Genomic DNA, 22,760 nt, shown 5'->3' on the forward strand with positions numbered 1-22,760 from the left:
CTTTACCATGCACAGTCATGTAACAGTACAAAAAAATGAACAAACTATAAAAATTAGTTGAAAAAAGCTTTAGTTATCAGATGGATACAAACAGATATACATCTAACAAAAACACAGAGTGGATGTGGCCGGGTACTTGTACATCCCAACTACAAAATTACATTAAGTACAGATCTGAGAGTACGCACGGTTACTGACAGCTAGTTCAAAGCCACTTACAACTAATAAAAAATCCTGCATCTAAAACTTAATTCAATCCGTACACAGCCAACATCCAATGGATATGGTATATCCATAAGTTCACCTACAAAAGTCAACTGATAAATATTTCTAGGCAATATGCACATAAACATATGATATCCTTATTTTCTTCAAAGTTTCAAGAAATTCTGTTGTGTATATTCAGAGGAGTTGTGATGACAAACTGTTGCAGTAGTATATTGCTCCTAGAAAAAAAATGGATCATTGTTTGTCATTGTAATCTACACAGTTTTCAGGAAATTCTGCTGTGTTGTTTCAAAGGAGTTGAGATGACAAGAACAGGACGGACTGACTGACAGACTGACTGACAGATTGACTCATGGACATACAGACTGGTCAAAAACATAATATCTTACAGAACTTTATTCCATGTCAATAACAACTAATTTTCCAGCTCCTGGCTACAGTGGCAAGAATAAACTAGATTATTGACTGCTAAACTGTTCTCTAACTATGGCATAGTGAATTAGACCTTTGTTTAGCTTTGCTACAGTTGTTGCTGGCAAACCCCGCCACATTATTTATTTATGTATGTGCCTGTCCCAAGTCAGGAGCCTGTAATTCAGTGGTTGTCGTTTGTTTATGTGTTACATATTTGTTTTTCGTTCATTTTTTTAATACATAAATAAGGCTGTTAGTTTTCTCATTTGAATTGTTTTACATTGTCATATTGGGGCCTTTTATAGCTGACTAAGCTGTATGGGCTTTGCTCATTGTTGAAGGCTGTACGGTGACCTATAGCTGTTAATGTCTGTGTCATTTTGGTCTCTTGTGGACAGTTGTCTCATTGGCAATCATACCACATCTTCTTTTTTATATTAGCTCTGAAAAAAAAACATGAATTTTTCCTATTGGATGGAGAAGAGAAAACAAACAAATTAAACTTATTTGTAACTTTATTTAAAGAGGTAAGTAACATACTTGTCATGAAGATAGTATAAAGAGTTATGACAAAGTACATCTTACTTGGCACTGATACTACATAACTGCTTAGTTTTTTTCTAAAGACAGTCACAAGTAACAGAAACTAAATAAATAAGATTTTTTTTTGTAAGTACTTAGGTTTTTTATATACTAACCAAAACATGCAAACTTATTTACCTATACAGCAACAGTATAGTACAAACTATATGTGATAAAGAGTAATTTCTTGGAAAAAAATCATTTCAACAGATTTTAAAAAAACGAAGATAACATGTAGCAGATACTTTAAAAGTACACAAAATATAAAGTTACTTGTTCATGTATTGCACAAAATACAAATATATACTAGAGAACTCTTAGTGCTTAGAAACAATTGTACAATCAAAAGTACTGACATTTGCACAAAATATATTACAGAATGCATAGTGTTTTAAAAACAATTGTACACCAAAAAGTTCTGATTTATAAATATTTTTATTTTCTTTACCAAACTGATCAACAGTCTTATACAGCAGATTGGTTATAGAGTATTTTTCAAAAAATATTTTGTTGAATTTAATTTCATTTCATATGATGTTGCAGACATTTAAACATAGAATATTTCTTTAAAAAAAGATAAAATACATAACTACTTATTGGGGTTTTAACAAGGGAGACCATTTCGTTTCTTGTAATGCAAATACATCATGGAAAATAAACATTTTATCTCATACTGTAATTTATTTTACAATTTGAACAAAATATTAATAAAATTAACAAACAAACAAACAAACAAATCTAAACAACATTTCCATTCAATGGAATGTAAAATCAAAAATGAATTACAAAATTACAGGAATGACTGCTAGAACCAGATACAAATTTAGAATATCCCAGATAGATATGATGATGACATTACAAAAGTAACAATTAATCTTCAAAGATTTAACAAATACGGCAATATCAAATAAATGCATGTTTGTGACAAAAATTGTTAAAAAAAGATGAACAACTGGGAAAGATTATCAACGTAACTTCTTGTGGTCCCTCTGTAAATATGATGCATTGATTACATTGTTTAAGTTTATAAAATATTTATTTGCATTCATGAATGACAAAAAAAGTGAAAACTATACAAATAAATATTTTATAAACACAAAGAAAGTGCAAGTTGAATTCATGTTAGTGGCATTAAGCTGTTTTTCAAAATATTGCTAAATATAAGGAAGTCTAAAATATATAACCATATACACTTAAGCATAAACATTTTGTTGCAATTGATAATATTTGAAATAAATAAAGATGTCAGATTTTATGAGACTAAACCAGGTGCTCCGCAGGGCGCAGCTTTATACGACCGCAGAGGTCGAACCCTGAACAGTTGGGGCAAGTATGGACAAAACATTCAAGCGTGATACAGCTCTGAATTTGGATTGTGATCAAATTTTTGACATTACATGGGTTTTTTTTACACAAAACAAATGTCAAGATTTTACAAATCAATTAAAGATTTCTTCTTCAAACTTTTTAAATCTAGTTGACACAGCATAGGTTTCTGACACAGAATGAATGTGGTCTAATGAACTTAAAAAAAAATGTTTGCCTTTGAGCAATTCACTATGCTGTTGAATATTAATCCTCTCAAAAAAATGTTTGAAGAAATTTTCTTTTTATTTATGAAATCTGAAATGAGAAAAATTTAAACCCCCCCTTTTTTTTCACATCCCTGTTTCCCTTTTTCCAAAACTGATATCAATTCAAATTTCTAATCGAGTTTGCAACAATAACTACTCTTTTAAATACATCATAAAATATTAAAATGTAAAATAAAGTGCTTGTTATCACTGAATGGTAAAGATTGGTTGGTAGTAAAAGTGAATATACATTGTTTATTGTATAAAACAAATAAAAAAACTTCATCAGCAACATTTTATATTGGCGAACTTCCAATGAAGTTATTTACATAAAGTTATTGGCAAATAAAAATAGAAAATGACATCATAGTCATGTCTGGCAAATGTCCAACATAGATTATCTAAAAACATTTTAGATAAGATAAGGAAAAAAAGCTTCATCAGCAACATTTTATATTGGCAAATTTCCAATGAAGTTATTTACATAAAGTTATTGGCAAATAAAAATAGAAAATGACATCATAGTCATGTCTGGCAAATTTCCAACATATATTATCAACTACTATTCTATACAAAGAAAGATAACTCCAATTGAAAATTAATTGCTATTGCACAATATTGTGCAATTAGATATTTCTTGCTATTGTGCAATACTGTGCAATTGAAAATTTCTTGCTATTGCACAATACTTGATATGGAATCCTGATTTGGACCAACTTGAAAACTGGGCCCATAATTAAAAATCAAAGTACATATTTAGATAAAGCATATCAAATAAGCCCAAGAATTTAATTTTTGTTAAAATCAAACTTAGTTTAATTTTGGACCCTTTGGACCTTAATGTAGACCAATTTGAAAACTGGACCAAAAATTAAGAATCTACATACACAGTTAGATTTGGCATATCAAAGAACCCATTTATTCAATTTTTGATGAAATCAAACAAAGTTTAATTTTGGACCCCATTTGGACCAACTTGAAAACTAGGCCAATAATTAAAAATCTAAGTACATTTTTAAATTCAGCATATCAAAGAACCCCAAGGATTCAATTTTTGTTAAAATCAAACTAAGTTTAATTTTGGACCCTTTGGACCTTAATGTAGACCAATTTGAAAACGGGACCAAAAATTAAGAATCTACATACATAGTTAGATTCGGCATATCAAAGAACCCCAATTATTCAATTTTTGATGAAATCACACAAAGTTCAATTTTGGACCCTTTGGGCCCCTTATTCCTAAACTGTTAGGACCAAAACTCCCAAAATCAAACCCAACCTTCCTTTTATGGTCATAAACCTTGTGTTTAAATTTCATAGATTTCTATTTACTTATACTAAAGTTATGGTGCGAAAACCAAAAAAAATGCTTATTTGGGTCCCTTTTTGGCCCCTAATTCCTAAACTGTTGGGACCTAAACTCCCAAAATCAATACCAACCTTCCTTTTGTGGTCATAAACATTGTGTTTAAATTTCATTGATTTCTATTTACTTAAACTGAAGTTATTGTGCGAAAACCAAGAATAATGCTTATTTGGGCCCTTTTTTGGCCCCTAATTCCTAAACTGTTGGAACCAAAACTCCCAAAATCAATCCCAACCTTTCTTTTGTGGTCATAAACCTTATGTCAAAATTTCATAGATTTCTATTTACTTAAACTAAAGTTATAGTGCGAAAACCAAGAAAATGCTTATTTGGGCCCTTTTTGGCCCCTAATTCCTAAAATGTTGGGACTAAAACTCCCAAAATCAATCCCAACCTTCCTTTTGTGGTCATAAACCTTGTGTTAAAATTTCATAGATTTCTATTCACTTTTACTAAAGTTAGAGTGCGAAAACTAAAAGTATTCGGACGACGACGACGACTACGACGACGACGACGACGACGCCGACGCCAACGTGATAGCAATATACGACGAAAAATTTTTCAAATTTTGCGGTCGTATAAAAAACAAATACATGTATTGTATAGCCTATTCAATAGCGATTTAAGCATTTACATTTATTATTGATAACCAATCAAATCATGGAACACAAAGAATGACTACAGTATTTTCCATAAGTAATAAAAACAACTCATAATTCAACTATTTATCCAATTTCATACTAATTATACACTAAAATTATGCTGAACTCAATAACTAATTTATAATATATGCTTAAACTTTATATATTATATACAAGCATGTAATACTGGTTTATTATCCTGAAATATATACATATTTTTGGTTAAATGAAAAATTTACTTAATTCTTTATAAATAATTAGATAGAGATGATCTATTTAAACATTTTTGTTTCAGAATGTCGTTGAATGCTTTTTCTCTCTCACCAAACTTTGTTAAAATGATATTTTTTAAAGTTGGCAATTTTTATTAATACTCCGTATACAGCCATCATTGGAACCAGCATATGGCTGTAGCCAGTTTAAAATAAAAATAAATTTTATGCTTCAGTTTAAATTGCATATGATACCTTTATGGCATTGATTGGCACAATCTAATTTTTTGATAAGCAGTTCTTCTAACAAACGAACTGTTAATGATTTTTTTTCATATTGAAATTGAATGATTAAGCACTGAAAGCCCCAAAATTGCTGCACATCTATTTCAAATTAAACTCAAATTAGTGATAATTAGATCATAAAACCATGGCAAAGATACATAGCACAGTGCATGTAAACAAAAGTTTGAGAGACAATTATCTAAAACATTTGCAAAAATTTACAATTAAACTTAAACAACTGACTGGTGGGAAAATAATAAATACTAGAAAATAAATTGCATAACTGTGTTCTTCTAAACTTTTGCAAGCTGATCCAGAAGCCATTCTTCTGTTAATTCTTCTACACTTCTTATATCATAAGTCTGAAATAAATGTTATAACCAGAAAGTTATTGATGTTGAAAACATTAAGCTTAAGTTTAGGGTATTGTATTTGAAGGTTGGTATATGTAAAACGGGTTTTACTGTCACAAATTGAGTTTACCTAGCTAGCAACGAATAGCCGATCTGGTAAACATTTATATGCAATAGAAAAACCAAGATGTACGTAGGCCACAGTTCAAATACAATACCTTTTTCTCTATTCTAATGCAAAATAAACAAATCAGTCAATTTCAATCATTATTTCGGTGTAAAATTGAAAAATCTGTGAAATGATGGTATTCTCTATAGCAACTAAACAAGGTGACATCACATTATGCTTCCAGCTTCAATTATAAACACCAGGCATTATCAGGTTTCTTGAACATCTCAGAATTTTATAAAATTTTATAACCAAATGCTCTGCAGGGTGCAGCTTTATACGACTGCAGAGGTCGAACCCTGAACAGTTGAGGCAAGTATGGACACAACATTTAAGCTTGATACAGCTTTGAATTTGGATTGTGATTAAATAGATGACACAACATAGGTTTCTGACACAGAATGAATGTGGTCTAAGAACTTAAACTTGAAAATTTTAAATTGGACATTTACCTATTATGGTCCAATATCCAAAATCTAAATACATGGTTAGATTCAGCATATCATAGACCCCAAGAATTCTATTTTTGATGAAATTAAATAATGTTCAATTTTAGAGCCTTCATACCTCAATGTGGACCAATTTGATTATTGGGGCCCAAATATTAAATATCTTAATACATGGTTAGATTCAGCATATTGGAGAACCCCATACAATTTTTGTTGAAATCAAACAAAGTTTAATTTTTGACCCTTTAGACCTTAATCACTAGACCAATTTGAAAACGGGACAATACTGTGCAATTGAATATTTCTTGCTATTGCGCAATACTGTGCAATTGAAAATTTCTTGCTATTGCGCAATACTGTGCAATTAGATATTTCTTGCTATCGAAAATTTTGAAGTTTAATTTTGGACTCTTTGGACCTTAATGTAGACCAATATGAAAACAGGACCAAAAATTAAGAATCTAAATACAAGGTTAGATTTGGCATATCAATGAACCCCAATAATTATTTTTTGATGAAATCAAACAAAGTTTAATTTGGACCCTTTTGGCCCCAAATTCCTAAACTGTTGGGACCAAAACTCCAAAAATCAATCCAAACCTTCCTTTTGTGGTCATAAACCTTGTGTTAAAATTTCATAGATTTCTATTTACCTATACTAAAGTAATTGTGAAACCAAGAAAAATGCTTATTTGGAACCTTTTTTTGGCCGCTTATTCCTAAACTGTTGGGACCAAAAACTCCCAAAATCAATCCCAACCTTCCTTTTGTGGTCATAATCCTTATGTAAAAATTTCATAGATTTCTGTTTACTTATACTAAAGTAATTGTGCGAAAACCAAGAAAATGCTTATTTGGGCCCTTTTTGGCCCTTTATTCCTAAACTGTTGGGACCAAAACTCCAAAAATCAATCCCAACCTTCCTTTTATGGTCATAAACCTTGTGTTTAAATTTCATAGATTCCTTTTAACTTATACTAAAGTTATAGTGCAAAAACCAAATGTCTTTGGACGACGACGCCAACGTCATACCAATATACGACCAAAAAATCTTCATTTTTTGCGGTGAATAAAAAGGTCATTTTAAGGTAAGTGTTCTTTTATTTATTATTGAAGAAATAACATGTTATTTTTTTCAAGATTATAATGTCTCTTTTCTTGCAATACAGACAGGATGCAGAGAAATTAACTCTTCATGTCATTCAATCAGAAACATTGATAACTGTACATATTCGAAGTTTTTTTAAGAGTGCAGAATAATGGTTTGGCTGGTATGAAGATAATTACCACTTATTTCATGTGAATAAATGTGAAATGACCAAAACGGCCAAGGACAGTTCTGCTCCTATTTCAGACCATCACTTTCATTGGAAAATGAAAGCAGAAAGACCTACATGTACTATACAATACATTTTTAGCCAGTTGATTGATTACACATACAAAAGTATTACCTTAGTAAGACCAGTCTGTTGTATAAGAGCATGTAAGGATCCTGAGTACATCATTTGTTGTTCTGGTTTACATCCTGAAAAATAAAACGAAATGGTTCATTTACATGTGTTAAAATTTGTCAAGGTTGGATGCTTAGCCTAAAATATTATAAGTGTTATTGTATTTCTTTAAAATTTGAATTCAATATAAAATGCTAATCTTTATGATGTAAATCAATAATAGTAATACCATTTGGATATATTTAAAACAAGTGAAACTGTTAGCTGTGATAATACCACGCCAAAATATTTTGGTAAACAGGAAGTTGTTGAGTAATGAATCTGAAAATACATCACACGGTAAAGCTGAAAAATACTTATAAACCGTGAAACTAAGTTTCAGAAATCCTTATGATGTAGTTCCAGCGAAAGATGCCATGAAAAATATTCATGGGACAGATGGACAAATGGACAGACAGAGGTTAAACAGTACATGCACAAGCTGGGTAATAATTATAAATGTCCTTATCATAACGGAAGAAATGTATTTCTGAAAGGGGACAAATATTTTTTGCATGAGCGCAAACAACTTTTAACAGTTATGTGTACCTACCTGCTGGACTACTGAATATAAAACATAAAGGATAAGACACTCTACCATCACTGTGTTGTCTTACATAACTAACAACTAAATAGCGTGGCTGACATTCTGGAAGCTCTGCTTGTAATTCCTCTATTGTGCAATCCTAAAAATATAACAGTTAAGTTAAGATAAATTAACAATACATGCACAACTTATCAGAATAATTAAAGATTTTTTCGAGATTCCAGATTTATTAAATATCAACTGTACACAACCTTAAATGTTTGAAATCATTACCTCATATTCTTCTTCTAACACTACTCCTTTTTCTTTATCTATTTTCACTATAAAAAAAAAAGATATATTATATAACAGAAATATGCAAACCAAAAACAGGCATGAATACATATATGTATATATATATGGAAAATATTAAAATCAAAGAGTGGTTCAAATGATCTCAGTTTTTCATTGGTCAAAATTCAATTTTGTTGTCAAATCAAATTTCTTTTCTCTAATTTTGCACTTATAACATTATAAAAAATCTACTTTTGTATTCAAGTATAATTTTTGTTAATTTTATATTCATATCATGCAAAACATTCAGTAATAAATTATTGCAACAGACTTACACAAAAGTGCTGCTATATTTTTCTCTTTTCTAAATCGAAATTTTTTCAATCTGGAAGTTACTTCAGGATCTATATCACACACCTGGACATTCTGTGCCTACAACATAAAACACAGTATTGTATTTGTCAGATTTAATAATTATATGGGGACGAAGTCCCCAACTACCATGATTAGGGTACAAAAAAAAATTAAAAAATTTCATTCTACTAATAAACCCAAAATCGTTAACTTTTTTTTCAGACTTTTTTAAATCCCTGCATTTGCACAGAAATCAACTTCTTTTTTTCGTGAGACTTTGAATAAAATATATATTAATCAGTCTAGTAAAATATAGTATTAGGAAGGAACACAATACCAATTTCGATGACTTCAAATAATTGTTTGATATGAAAAAAATGTTACCTGATAACAGCATTTCTCTGTTAACCTGTTAACATTGAATATGACTTAATAATTTAATTTTGGATGTAATGCGTTTTCTAATTGGCTGACGTTATTTTGATATGAGCCCATAGACATAATTTAGTCATATGACCGTGACGTCATCAACGTTTATTCATGGTTTTCTACGGTTTAAAATGGAATTTAGAATTAAATTATAAGAAATGACTGTAATATTTTTTCTGTCTATTCAAAATAACATAAAAAATGTGGTGCACACTGTTAAATAACCCGCTACGCGTGTTATTCAGTGTGCACCAAATATTTTATGTTATTTCTTCATAGACAGAAAAAATATAACAGTCATTCTTAAGGCGAAGTGTACGTAATTAAACTACACAATGGATTTTTTTTAAATTTTACATGTAGATTCTGCTTGTAAAAATAAATCGGAAAATAAAATAAAAAAAGGGGGTAACCGTTTTCGTTTTTGGGATACGAGCTGTTGAAGTTAACAGCATCATACACCAAAATTACAAAGGATATATAGGGAAAATCGTGAAATTCGGCAGGAATTGTTACATTTCAAAGATTTTCTATTATATTAGACAATAGATTTTTTTAAAAATTTATGAGACGATTCTAAAATGTCTGAGGAATCGATTGGTACAAAGAAAGTCCTAAGCAACCGTGCTACTTTTCAAGCTATACCCTGTTAAAGTTGAATCTTGAGTGTAAAAAAACAAAAAACAACGACAACTATTGACGTCGCCGCAACAGTTATGACGCTTCATATAATCCTATACTTGTATGAAATATATATCTTTTTGTTGGAGTTCGTGTTGCTCGGTCTTTAGTTCTTTATGTTACGTTTTGTGTACTATTGTATTGTATTTGTCTATTATATTCGGGAGATAGCCAAGCTAGAAAACGGTTGACATTTTCTTCATTATGAACTAGAACTATTTTCGACCTTGGTGCCTTATTTTTTGTTAAAATCTAAACACTGCGACGTGTTTTCAAAAGCTTTGTTCCCATAAAACTTCATTTCATCAAGGTCTCTTTTCAGAATATCAGCCATCTGTCTGGCACAGGATAACAAATCAATATTTAAGTAAATTTAAGTTGTGTGGAAATTCTTAGTACATTTGGGTAAATTAATCTTATCTTTGTGCCGCATAACCATCTCTATAATTCAACACATCCCTGAGCCACGACATTATATATTTTATGCATTGCATGCGCTTCTTTTTATCACAATCCAGACCGGCTAGTAACCGTTGTATAACTTTACACGTCTGAAGACGAATATTTGCGTGAAACATTTTTGTATGATTTTTATTTCTGGAAATCAATCTGACATCTACAACAGTCCATTTCCGAAAGTCGGGCTGGACCTTTACTTTTATGTGCATTCGGGATTTACACAAATTGTAACCCGAATAATTCAGTCGTATTATTCAGCTGATGTACGAATGCTACATTTCTCGTGTGGGAGAAAATCGGACATGGAAAGGGCTTGAATTATTCGAGTTACTCAAATTGAAACTCGGGAATATATTTCTAGCTATTCGGAATTCGCGGAAACAAATGATTGTTTTTCGGCATTACGGTATTGAATCAATAGAGATACCAATTATTTCTTTTAACAAATTCGAATGCCAGTCAGTTTATAGGACTTCAGTTTGAAATAGGGGCGGCAATCCATTCATTTTATCCAATCAATTGGAAAGGGGGGTCAACATTGATAGTCAAAAAGCCTTGAAATATTCGATAAAAAACCTTGAATGTAAACTATATGAACTCCAAAGTTTCATATTATAAGACTAGTAAACCACAGGCTTCATAATTCTTGTATGATCATGAAATAGGTGAAAACTAGAGCTGACCGAGTGCGAGATCCTCATGGATAATCATCGAGGTCGTTAAACACCCCTTGCAGTAAACTTTGGTTAAATTTGAAAAAAAATCGAAATGAAATAGTCTGAGCACATTTCACCTCTCATTCCACTAAATATTAAATTGCAGTTACAAGTATCACAAAACTTCCCTGACCTCTTCACTTTAACCATAATAGATGAAGGAGGGAAGGAGGGATCCAGATCCCGAAATCCCGGGCTTTTAAACACGAAATCCGGCGAGGTCCCGAATTAAAAAAAAAATAAATCCCGACTACCCGAAATTCGGAAATAGAATTCCCGGATCCCGAAAGGGTCAATCCCGAAATCCCGAGCTGAAAAACACCCCATCCCGGAGTTCTGATAAAGGTCCTACCCCCCCCCCCCCTCCGTAATTCTATATTCTATTCATTCATAATCTTGAATTGAGACTTGATACTTCAAAATTAAATTCTCTAATTTTGAATGATGCATACAGGCACAATAAAAGAAAACAGATTTCGCTATATATCTCTTCGAAATTGAAATTTGTGAAAGAAGAAATGACATGTTATATTTTATCTTACATGTGTACTTTCAATTTCAATATGGTTCTAAATTTAGATTTAGTTTTCCCATAAATTGCGGACGGAATAGAAGACACCTGTTTATTTTCTGCACATGTAGAAAAAGTTGAAAACTGGGAGTTGAACGACATAACTTTTGCTTATTTTAAGATAAATGTTAGAGTGAGACAATTTTTAAGTTACTGAATAATTTTTGGGGCATAATTTGTTTATTTTTTGTTTGTTTTCCGTCTTTGTTCCTCCGACTGGTAAGTTTTGCACTAGTGGTCTTGGTATCGTCTGGTTTCTTATATGAATATAAATCATGACTGTCCTTAAATTTTCAATTGCACAAATTACGAACATTTCAACGTCTTTTTAATTAGACAATTAAATTCACACGTCTTTCATTAATTATTTGTAACCTATAACGTTTCAAGTACTTTTTTCGTTCAAGACTACGGCTTTTTAAACGATATTGTTGGGTCAATTCAGGTTTCATTTTAATTAATTTGATATCAATAGAAGAAAAATTGTTACATGTTTATTTGTTTATGTTTATAATTTTGTTGTGAGGCGTTTTTTCTTTCTGTTGATATCATAAACACGAAATGCCTTCTCCTACGGGTCTAAAACAAAAAAAAAACAGTGTTTTTAAGTCAGGCTGCACACAGAACAACGTACAGAATGCCGTGATTTCTAATTGGAGTTATTTAGATAATTTCTATGAGGTTTAAGACAGCACAGGCGTGCTTGTTGGATTCATTATAGACCGCAGAAAGTAGTTTCTCTTTCGTGTGTCCTTTCTTGGAGTAAGGGAGATAACTTGCGTAACTAACGACGAACGTTTTTAATCCCGTAATTTCCGCTAGAGGCGTGCAATTACGTACACTTCGCCTTAAATAACTTAAATAACGCCACAAGTTGGCACAACTAAAATCCATAACAGCAGAACCAAAATCGGAAACGTTACGGTATTTCCGTTTCTTTTTTTAACATGTTTGAATTAAAAATAAAATTCAAACAGACTTCGTCCACTTTCACAGCTAATGCCTGCCTCATATCAAATTACAAAGCAAAAATTATAAACAAAAAGTATAACTTTTTCCAACCCTGAAAAATCCGCCCCTTTCATGTAATCCTGATTTAATCTTAACAAATTCAATTAAAAGGCTTTTGAGGTGAAGATCAGGAGTTATTCAAGTGAAATCTATATCAAGATATGCTATTCTTATTTTTCAACAAGTTAGATCTATTTTGACTACGTTTGTCTTACCATTTTTTTGGTTTAGCAGAAGGCGGAAGTAAATAAAAAAGTTTCGGAAGTCCTCTAAAAAAAATGTAAGATATGCTAAAACTATGAAAATGTGTCTGTAGCAAATAAGCTATTTAAATTAATTTGTGTTCTCTAATGTATACAGTTTATAAAAAAATATATATGATTTTTATAACATAATGTTCTAGAATTGAAAATTTTATGTAAGATTTATTTTAAGGGGTATTTGGTTTTTTTCAAGTTCGGAATTAGAAAGCATTATTTTTTATTTGATTGTTCCGAAAATAAAATGCACGTGGAACCAAATCGAATCAAAACAAACAACATGCTGAGACTTTCAGATATTATAACTTAAACAATTCGTACGTTGATTGGTAGTTACTTACCTTTTATGAAAAAAATAGTATTGCCATGACAATTTTTCACCTGCATTTCTTTAAAAATGAGCACTGATAATTTTCCCAATTTTAACATTAGGGTAGGAATACAGGCACTCGTCTCAGAATTTTCCCCCCTTATATACCTTTACATAACACAAGCTACTTAACTTTTGATATAGAAAAAAGTCAGCCGCTTGCGAAATTCCATTATATGCTGATTTCTCTGCTGTCTACCCAACTAAAACTTGATATGTCGATAGTAAATCTAAATAATTTATCAGTAGCAATCCTACCCAAGTATGTCAGTATTAATTATTTCGTCTAGCGACGATGGATTGGAAATAAATGTCTTGTCTCTTTATATATCTCTGTTTCCGATTGGTCAATTTTAAAGGAAAGTCAAAAAGATTCTCTGATCTTGTTTCATTTCATACGTAAAGGCTAGAGAGAGTTTGAATGACATTGACGTCATGGGGAAATTTGTGCCTTAAAAAGGAAACTCGTAACGTTAGACATACCACAAATAACACTGCATAGATTTTTTTTCATGGTATCTTATGCAATTTTACTAAATGGGTGATAAGTTCTATTCAGACAAAAACTGACAGTTTTTCTGAAACAATTTTTATAATTAATCATTTACTGCGAGTCGTGTGTTACCAATCCATCGTCAGTAGATGAAATAATTATGATTGACATACTTGATTAGGATTACTATGGATCATTCCAACAGCCGGGAAATTGTCATATAACGGAATTTTGCCGCCGGCTGACATTTTTCTAAATCATGAGTTAAGTCCCTTGTGTTATTTAAAGGTATGTAGGATTTTTTTTTCTGAGACGAGTGCCTGTGTGAAGGATTGCCCTTTCCATCATGTGTAAAACAGTCCTTTTTCACTTCTGTTTGCGTAAAATCAGTTAAAATTTTAACTGTGATTTGTCAAAATATCATTTTATTGAGCTTATGGAGGTCTCAGATAAATACCATGTCAGTTTTATATGGGAAAACAGATTTTTCTTACAGAAATGTGACTTGTCTAAAACAGTTGACTTTTTATCATTATAAACATGATAAAAAAGTAAACATTTCATGGTCATGCACCAAAAATTCAATTTTTTACAAATGTTAACCATCATCCTTTATTAAGGTACCCGCATTATGATAATTTACAATGCATACCGAGTCAAACACAGGCCGTCTACCTCAAAATCTCTAGTAAAATCAGATAGGATTGCATGGTTATCTCTAGTTCCTTATACATGGAAAATCAACATGTATTGTAGTCATTAACTTTTTAATCTGTTAAATATCTTTTCTGAACTAATACTTGCCAATATATGCCAATCACGGCTCCCAAAATGAGCAGAAAAAATGCAATATAATTTTCAAACATAATATGTTTAAGTAAATGAAAAATAGTTTAAACATGGAACATAACATGATGTATTTTGATTTAATTGATTAACATATATGATCAGAGTACATGTAACAGAAATAAGTAATTTGCAATAATAAAAATGTATAATTTGACCCATTGTTTGTTATTGTGGATCCTTTATTGGATGCACTTCATAGTAAACTATTTATTAGATAAATGTAAATAATGACTGACTAGAGTAAATGTATATATGACCTTTTGTATCTACAACTGTGTATAAATTAATTAATTTAATGTTGTATTTCTGGTTTTTTTTTTAAACCTTTAATAATTGACAAATTGTTATCAAAATGTTTTCATCTTCATTTCCCATTGACCAAATTATAAGAGACTTGTTATCAAGTTTGGATTTTTTGATTTTTTTTATGCCCCACCTACGATAGTAAAGGGGCATTATGTTTTCTGGTCTGTGCCTCCGTTTGTGCGTCGATCGTTCGTGCGTCAGTTCAGGTTAAGGTTTTTGGTCAAGGTGGTTTTTGATGAAGTTGAAGTCACATCAACTTGAAACTTAGCACACATGTTCCCTATGATATGATCTTTCTAATTTTAATTTCAAATTAAAGTTTTGACCCCAATTTCACGGTCCACTGAACATGGAAAATTATAGTGCGAGTGGGGCATCTGTGTACTATGGACACATTCTTGTTTCTAAATATTTTAGAGATTTCTAACATTAACCGAAGCTTTACATGTTAAAAGATGTATGATTTTGAATGTGATTTTTTTTCCAGTACCATGGAGAGCAGCCAATTGTTAAGGCAGCTGAAAGAGTTGACTTTGTTAGATTTAGACAAAGCTGTATTAAAAGAGAGTGAATACATAAGGGATGTTATACTTATCAAAATTACCTCTGAAAACAGGCCACTTCAGGAACATTTAAACATACTGACAAGTCTAGTCAGTTCAAATAAAACTGCATTGTCAGAAAATACATGTACAGTTATTCTACAACAGATTTGTATTCCGTTATTGAAGAGTATTCACCTATCTTATGATCGCAGGAAGGAAAATGTTGCTGAATTAGGTCAAACTAATAAGTTGATAACAAGTTGTATCACTACAGAAAATGAAGTCTCATTCAAGCCATTGATTGATCTTTGTCTGCAATCATTGAAAAACCATGTCAAGGTTAAATCATGTACCTTGGATAGCCAGGCTCTTGAGGGTGTGTTGGATTTGCAAGTTTGTTTAGATGTACTGCTAAATCTTACTCAGAGAAAAGACCATGCTACTGGCAACATTTATATGATAAAGAGTTGTAAAGATACAATTAAAGATATTTTTGATAATTTATTGTGCATACTGAGTGATTTTCAGAATCAAACAGCTCTTAATTTGTCATTGAGATGTTCTTCTAATATAATTAAGAATGAGGATCAAAAAGATTATTTAAGTACTTTCTGGCAGTTGATCAACAGGATGTGGAAAACCAACAAAGAGGCAGATATTTTGAATATATATTTATGTGGTCTATCAAACTTTTTCTTTCCCATTGATAACAGTTGTAATATTAATATTAGGAATGAACAAGTATTTTGGGAAATAGTTCAAAAAGGTTTAAATTCGGAGAATCCTTTGTCTAGAAAACAGTCAGTGTACCTAATCAAGAGAAATATAGATATTTGTGAAAAGTTGAACCTAGATGTGAATAGTAATTTTAATGGACATGATGTACCATTATTCTGGTGGTCAAAAGACAAAGAAAAGAATCTTGTAAAAGTTTGGGAAGATCTTGTCATGTTACTAGAAACCATGGAAGATAGACAGGTATATTTGATGTTAAAAATGTACACAATGAAAGAAGCATTAAAACAATGGTTTCTATTGAAACACAAATGAAAAATTTCCACGGAGCCATCTCCTTTTGGTCAAGGTATTCAAACTTTTGTCAATTCTATTGTCCCAATAAATAAATACAACAGCTATTGTTCTTTGTGTAGTTTATTCACTAGAACTGTTCAACATTTAAATTTCCTGTAAAAGAAATCCATCACTTATTAATTAATTTACTTGAGTAAGAAAAATATCTTCTTAGTGGATGAAAACACATGCACCAACTCACAAAACTGCATGTGATGTTGTATTTATTCAATATCAATAGAAAAATTTTAATGTTTAATGTAAACATTGGTTCAAACGTTTAAAGTTGATTTCTTGATTACATGTACATGTAGAAGAAATCACAAAATTGTCTTGTTAAACTCAAGCTTAAACAAAAAATCTGTATCAAAATTACTGATAACAAAGACTGACACTGAAAATCTGTTTGAGAACAAGAATATTAAATGTAATTTAAATGAAAAATAGTAAGGACAATGAATGGAGTAAACATGGTCAAATTATGAGGATTCAAAGAAAAGAATACTGACAAAGAAAAGAATACATGAAAGATTTTTAAAGCAATAATTCAGTTACTTGTCATTGTTTTGACAGTGCATTTATCTTGTTCTGTTTGTGTAGTACCGGTACATTGTATTCTTAAAACAATACATCCAAATATTTTTTTTCCTGTTGATGTTTGCTTTTTGTTAAGAATTCCTTTCTATAAATTTCATATGGCATCTTGCTTTAAATATTTTACAGATTCATGTCATAAAGCCATTGCTGCCTAGACTACAGACCATGATCAAGGCAGCTTCTTCAGAAACTGGTAATGTTTATTCTATAAGAACATGTATGAAAAAGCTGGAAAATAAGAGAGGACAATAAAAAACACCATAATTAGGGAAATTTAAGACTAGCCAAGTATATAGTTAGAATTTGAAAAAAAAACCAAAAAAAAAATACACAAGAGGAAAACGATAAAATTGAGAATGGAAATGGGGAATGTGCCAAAGAGACAACAACCTGACCATAGAAAAAAACAACAGCAGAAGGTCACCAACAGGTCTTCAATGTAGCGAGAAATTCCCGCACCCGGAGGTGTCCTTCTGCTGGCATATTTTCAAAGTGGAATAATTCAATATAAAAAATAAAAAGATGTGGTATGATTGCAATGAGAAAACTTTCAAAAAGAGACCAAATATAAGCTGTTATAGTTTGATACACACCCTTCATACCATATCATATATAGAGATATAAAAGTCCCTGGCAAGACAGTCTGTCAGTTATGTCATAAAGGCTTTTATTTGATAGAAAACTAGATTCAGTTTACATCATTGATGTTATACAGTCAAACTTATTAAAAAAGTTGAACCTGAATATTGACCTTTGGATTTTATGATTAATAAAAAATAAACAGATCTTAGTAATTGACCTCATTTCAGAAAAACCAGTTCTGCATACCTCTTGGTTGTGTACAATATTTAGACGTGGCATTGCTCATGAAAGTATTGCCCTGGTGAAGTGGATGACAGAACAAGTTTTATATCTAGACCTAGATACTTGTCCTATAATAGAACAGGGAGAACATAAAGTAAGTCCTAAAATGTTTGCTGTAATGATGTATTTCTTTGAAATTATAATTCTTGGCAGATTTGTTCCTTCCCCTACAAGTGATTTTTTTATAATCAATGTGTGGTTTGTTTGATATCAGTTCTTCATTGGTAAAAATTTCAAATGTGATGTCAAATTTTCTTGCATTCATCTGAATTTGCTGTTATGATGTCAGGAAATAAGGCCTGATGGCAAGACATAGCAATACATGTATAACATTGTTTTGCAGATCATTGAAAAGATTTAGTTCACCTATATCTTGTCTTAGAGTCATTAGAGAAACAGATTCCACTGTAGAATGTCATACAATACATGTATGATATTTCTCCTCTTTTGACAGCTAAATTTGTAATATTATCATGATTATTTTAAAATACTAGGTAAGCTCATGTTTTGAAAATTTACCTGTAGATTATATATTTATCTGATTATTTTCACATTTAAACAAGTACGTGTACTGGCAAGTAAGAAAGGAGTAGGTTCAGTAAGACCCCTTTTTGACCCCAAAATATAGCAGTTTTAGAAAATTATGAAAATGTAATCTTTAAGCTATATTTTGGAAAGTTAAATGCTTCTGCTACATAAATATCAGCTGTTTTTGACAATACAACGCACAAATATCGCGTTTTAGCATCATTAAGTCATGCTAAATTACTGAAATCTTCAAAATTTAAGCATTTTGGTTAATTTTTAGACGGTTTCCATCTAAAATGAAAGTGGCCGCATTTGTGTTCATTCATAATATTGAAATGTAAGTTGTATTTGATGATAATACAAAACATATATAAAGGTTGAGAATGAACACGGATGCGGCCACTTTCATTTTTGACAAAAACCATCTGAAAAGTGACGTTTTTTGGCATATTTGATAGATTTTTCATATTTAGGCTTGAATCAGAGCGTTTTTAATGACTAAATCAGTTAAAATCTTTCACATAAACTAATCAAATCAATTGAAATAGACACTTAAGTGTTTAAAAAGTGTCCAAAAATTTCGTTAGATGAACCTGAAATTTGAGGCCAAGATCGGCCCTTACCGGACCTACTCCTTTTTTCTCCTCGATAAAACACATGTTGATTTTAAAACTTGTCATGTTATGTGTAATTAAACAGATTTATCCTATATCCAGGCTTAGCTTACAATGATCTGACAATACTGAATACTACTTTCTGTGTTGATAATTTTAACATCTTCAATGAAATTCATGCCTACTTATTTTCAAAGGTGTGTATCGTTATGGCAAAACCAGAAGACGCTTAAAAATCTTAATAACATAAAGTACAACATTGCCTTGTCAGATCTATTCAAGCACAGTATGAAAATATGATTACCGGTATGTTGTTAGATCTTTGCGAGCATAATGTCGACACTTCCAGCAAAGTGTGGACACAGGGTAATGTTGTAAGATCCTTGCCAGGAAAGTGTGGACACAGAATAATGGTCAGATCCTTGCCAGCAAAGTGTGGACACAGAATAATGTTGTCAGATTGTTGCCAGCAAAGTGTGGACACAGGATCTGTATGATATTAATATTTTTTGTATCTTTTCAGTATTTTGCCAGTGAATTTCTTCATTCCATTCAAGACCAAAAGTTATATCCCAGGTAAAAGTTAAGCCTTCTTTGTATACTTTATGCATTGTGCAAATGAACTTTTTATCTAATTGATCAGTCACCTCAGATAGAAAATCATAATAAGGTAGTACCAAACACCTTGACTAGATTTAATCTGGCAAAAAATTCTGAGATAATATTAACTTTGACCCTTTGACAAAAATATTAAAATTTCAAAAAACTTGAACACACACTTTGTTGGAAAAAATTCATTGGACCTATCACAGGCAGTTGTTTCTATCCATAGGAAGACCCACTATCAACGTAAGCCCGTAAATATATGTTTATAGTGGGTCTTCCTATGGATAGAAACAAGTGCCTGTGGGACTTATAGCAGTTTGACAAACATTAATTTAAATCATTGAGAAGCGTAATATTTCCTTGAAAATAGAATGTAATGAAAAAGTTTAGCTGATTTTTACAGAGTTATCTCCCTGTAGTAATTAACCTTGTCAATATTTGTCTGAGGTCTTATCTATTCTAACTGTTTTATTTGGAGATTTTGGTGCTGAAGTTTAATAGTCAATCTTTGACTTGTATTCAAAAGTTTTTAGAATTGATACAGTTTAAAAGGCTCAACAAATTATATGGTTACATGTCTATTTAGGGCTCTATTTGTTTTTATATGGTGTTGACACTTCTATTTAATTTTCAATTTTCAATTTATTTCTTGTTTCTACACTTGTAGTTTTATATTTAATTATTTTTCAATTGCAGACCCAAGAAATCTGCCAGAGGGACAATACCTATCTGTGGAGCAGGCTTAATACACCTGTTTCAAAGTTGCTGGAAAGCTTTGAAAACTGATGAGAAAAGAGGTAACTAAACACTATAAGGGCATAATCTTACAAGGGTTTTCATGGCCAAGTATTACTATAATCTAGGTAATGGATAAACAGATACATGTGAAGATCACTAAAGAATTATTTCTACTATGATAGGTGTTCAAATACATCTGCATTATTAACGAAGGTGCATGCAATTTACAAGTCTGCTGGTATGTAGAGTTTGTCATTTGCTCCCTGAATCTTGATTATTACTACTTGTTGTTTCCTGGTTGTTTCCTCCATAAATGAAAGAATGCCCTGTACATTTAGATAAATGTATACAGCAAGGGTTCTGGGTATTGAGCCACATTGATAAAAAGGAAAGATGTTATCATACATACACATTATGATTTGTAACATAATAATTTGAAAGTTCAATCATTAAAATTCACAGAAATATTTTTTTTAACAGGTCAATTTTATGGAAGTATTCTAGAGACCCTTAGTACCAGTAATTGGGGACCAGTACCATTGATGTTTATCTGTCAGGCTATATCATGTGTTCCTCAATCTCAGATACTTAATAAACAAGCTTTGTTATTTATAAGGTAATATTTACTTTTTAAATGCCATGTTTTACTTGACTTCTTGCTTTCCAAAGAGGATATTGTCATCATTGGAGAAAACTAATCTTTTCATTCAAAATGTATGGTGTTCTAACATTGGAATTACTCAATAATGGTACAGCTTCAGATGATTTTTTTTTTAATTTTAGAGTGTTAACATATTTGACTTTACTAAGCTAAAAAGTTTAATTTATATTGTTCAGATGAAAAACGTAAATATTTTAGTAATGTATTTTCCATTCATTAAAATTAAAATTTCCATCATGTTTGGATTGCAAAAATCCTTTTGTGTTACAGAAAAAAAAATGCAAATATCCTGCATCTGTGATATGATTGGTACCTAAATTGATACATTTTGTACTTGATATTATGTTGTTTTTTTAACAGGAAAATTCTTACCACTCAAGTCACAAATAGTGGAGTTTTCCTTAGAGGAGCTGCTCAGAGTTTCTTTGTTAGAACACTTCTATCATTAACAAATTTAGTGAGTAATAAATCTTTAAAAAAATGTAAATTTGATATTTATAAAAAAAGAGGCATAAGATATTACATGGACATTCAATACTCATAAGTGGTAGAGAAGCTGAAAACATCATGTGAGAAAAAATCAGGGAAAAAAACCCAAACAAAAGTCTACAAAACTCTACATAGACAACTAAAGACTGAGTAACACGTTTCTCCACTAAAACTCTAGGTGAGTTCTCATGTGCTCCCTAAGGGTAAGCCGATCCTACACCACACATGGCACCCATTTGAAATTGTAGGATTATGAATTGATTGCATAAATTTTATGAAGCAATTTTTTAAAAATCTATGTATTTATTTAAGTACAATATATCTGGTACACCCTGCAGATTATCAACAACTTTTCTCTTTCTCACCTGAGGGATAATCAAATTATCGAAAGGTTCCATTTCCTCATTATAAAAGAGAAAAATATCAGGAACTAAAAAAATTGTTCTAAAAATCCTTAGAAATCAAAGTTTAATGTGTCATGGTGCTGATCTGATCACTATAAACCTTTTTTTTTTTTTATTCCACCTGTTATTCTTGCAGTCTGTTGTACCACCAAAAGACTTTGCAGCTGCATTATCTATCTTTGAGTCAGAAGATGGATTAGCAAGGGGAACAACTCTTTGGACAGAATGTGTAAATTGGTTGAAAGTTATATGTAAAGAACAGAATAATGAAGAGTGGTCACCAACTTCTCTCAATCAGTATCTGATGACGGCTACAAATTCTTTATTGCAAGTCAGCCAAGGTAAAAGGTTAAATTTATAAATTCAAATACAGTTTTAAGTAACCTGCAATATTTGAAAAAGGGGTGAGGGGTCGGTTAAAGCCCAGCAAGATGTCAGTACTAATTGGTATGATGACACAAGCTAGCAGTATCTTAAAGTATATTTGTTTTTCTGGTGAATTATGAATTATGATATGTTTATATCTTGTTTTGACCATATGAGGTTTTTTTTAAAGATTGA

General features: G+C 31.1%; 2 protein-coding genes across 4 annotated transcripts in view; one reads left to right on the plus strand and one right to left on the minus strand.

The window, feature by feature from the left end:
- Positions 1 to 5,088: 5,088 nt before the first annotated feature.
- On the minus strand, positions 5,089 to 13,074 carry LOC143068738 (glia maturation factor gamma-like). The gene is made up of 6 exons (XM_076243008.1): positions 13,020 to 13,074; positions 8,919 to 9,015; positions 8,584 to 8,630; positions 8,317 to 8,449; positions 7,725 to 7,798; positions 5,089 to 5,664 (listed from the first exon to the last, which is right to left on the minus strand). Exons 1-6 carry the CDS (start codon positions 13,020 to 13,022, stop codon positions 5,596 to 5,598), a joined length of 423 nt encoding a protein of 140 aa, XP_076099123.1. The 5' UTR covers positions 13,023 to 13,074; the 3' UTR covers positions 5,089 to 5,595.
- A 224-nt stretch (positions 13,075 to 13,298) lies between these two features.
- LOC143068733 (tRNA (guanosine(18)-2'-O)-methyltransferase TARBP1-like) overlaps positions 13,299 to 22,760 on the plus strand; it is a 43,649-nt gene continuing 34,187 nt past the window's right edge. Inside the window, exons 1-9 of one of the 3 annotated variants that reach the window (XM_076242999.1) lie at positions 13,299 to 13,381; positions 15,570 to 16,605; positions 17,422 to 17,488; positions 18,105 to 18,253; positions 19,825 to 19,877; positions 20,604 to 20,704; positions 21,126 to 21,261; positions 21,667 to 21,763; positions 22,336 to 22,540. In XM_076242999.1, coding sequence (XP_076099114.1) covers positions 15,574 to 16,605; positions 17,422 to 17,488; positions 18,105 to 18,253; positions 19,825 to 19,877; positions 20,604 to 20,704; positions 21,126 to 21,261; positions 21,667 to 21,763; positions 22,336 to 22,540 — 1,840 coding nt within the window. In that variant the 5' untranslated portion in view covers positions 13,299 to 13,381; positions 15,570 to 15,573. Of the gene's footprint in view, positions 13,394 to 15,569; positions 16,606 to 17,421; positions 17,489 to 18,104; positions 18,254 to 19,824; positions 19,878 to 20,603; positions 20,705 to 21,125; positions 21,262 to 21,666; positions 21,764 to 22,335; positions 22,541 to 22,760 lie in introns of all 3 variants that reach the window. The other 2 variants (XM_076243000.1, XM_076243001.1) reach the window with 2 other exon arrangements.

Source organism: Mytilus galloprovincialis, chromosome 3, assembly GCF_965363235.1.
Source record: "Mytilus galloprovincialis chromosome 3, xbMytGall1.hap1.1, whole genome shotgun sequence".
Classification (NCBI taxonomy): domain Eukaryota; kingdom Metazoa; phylum Mollusca; class Bivalvia; order Mytilida; family Mytilidae; genus Mytilus; species Mytilus galloprovincialis.

What these genes read in the sequence shown, in the direction of transcription:
- LOC143068738 (XM_076243008.1), bottom strand. An exon ending in TGTTAGAAGAAGAATATGAG is followed by an intron (nt 8,450 to 8,583) that starts GTAATGATTTCA and finishes TTATATTTTTAG; the next exon opens with GATTGCACAATAGAGGAATT. An exon ending in AACAGACTGGTCTTACTAAG is followed by an intron (nt 5,665 to 7,724) that starts GTAATACTTTTG and finishes CATTTATTTCAG; the next exon opens with ACTTATGATATAAGAAGTGT.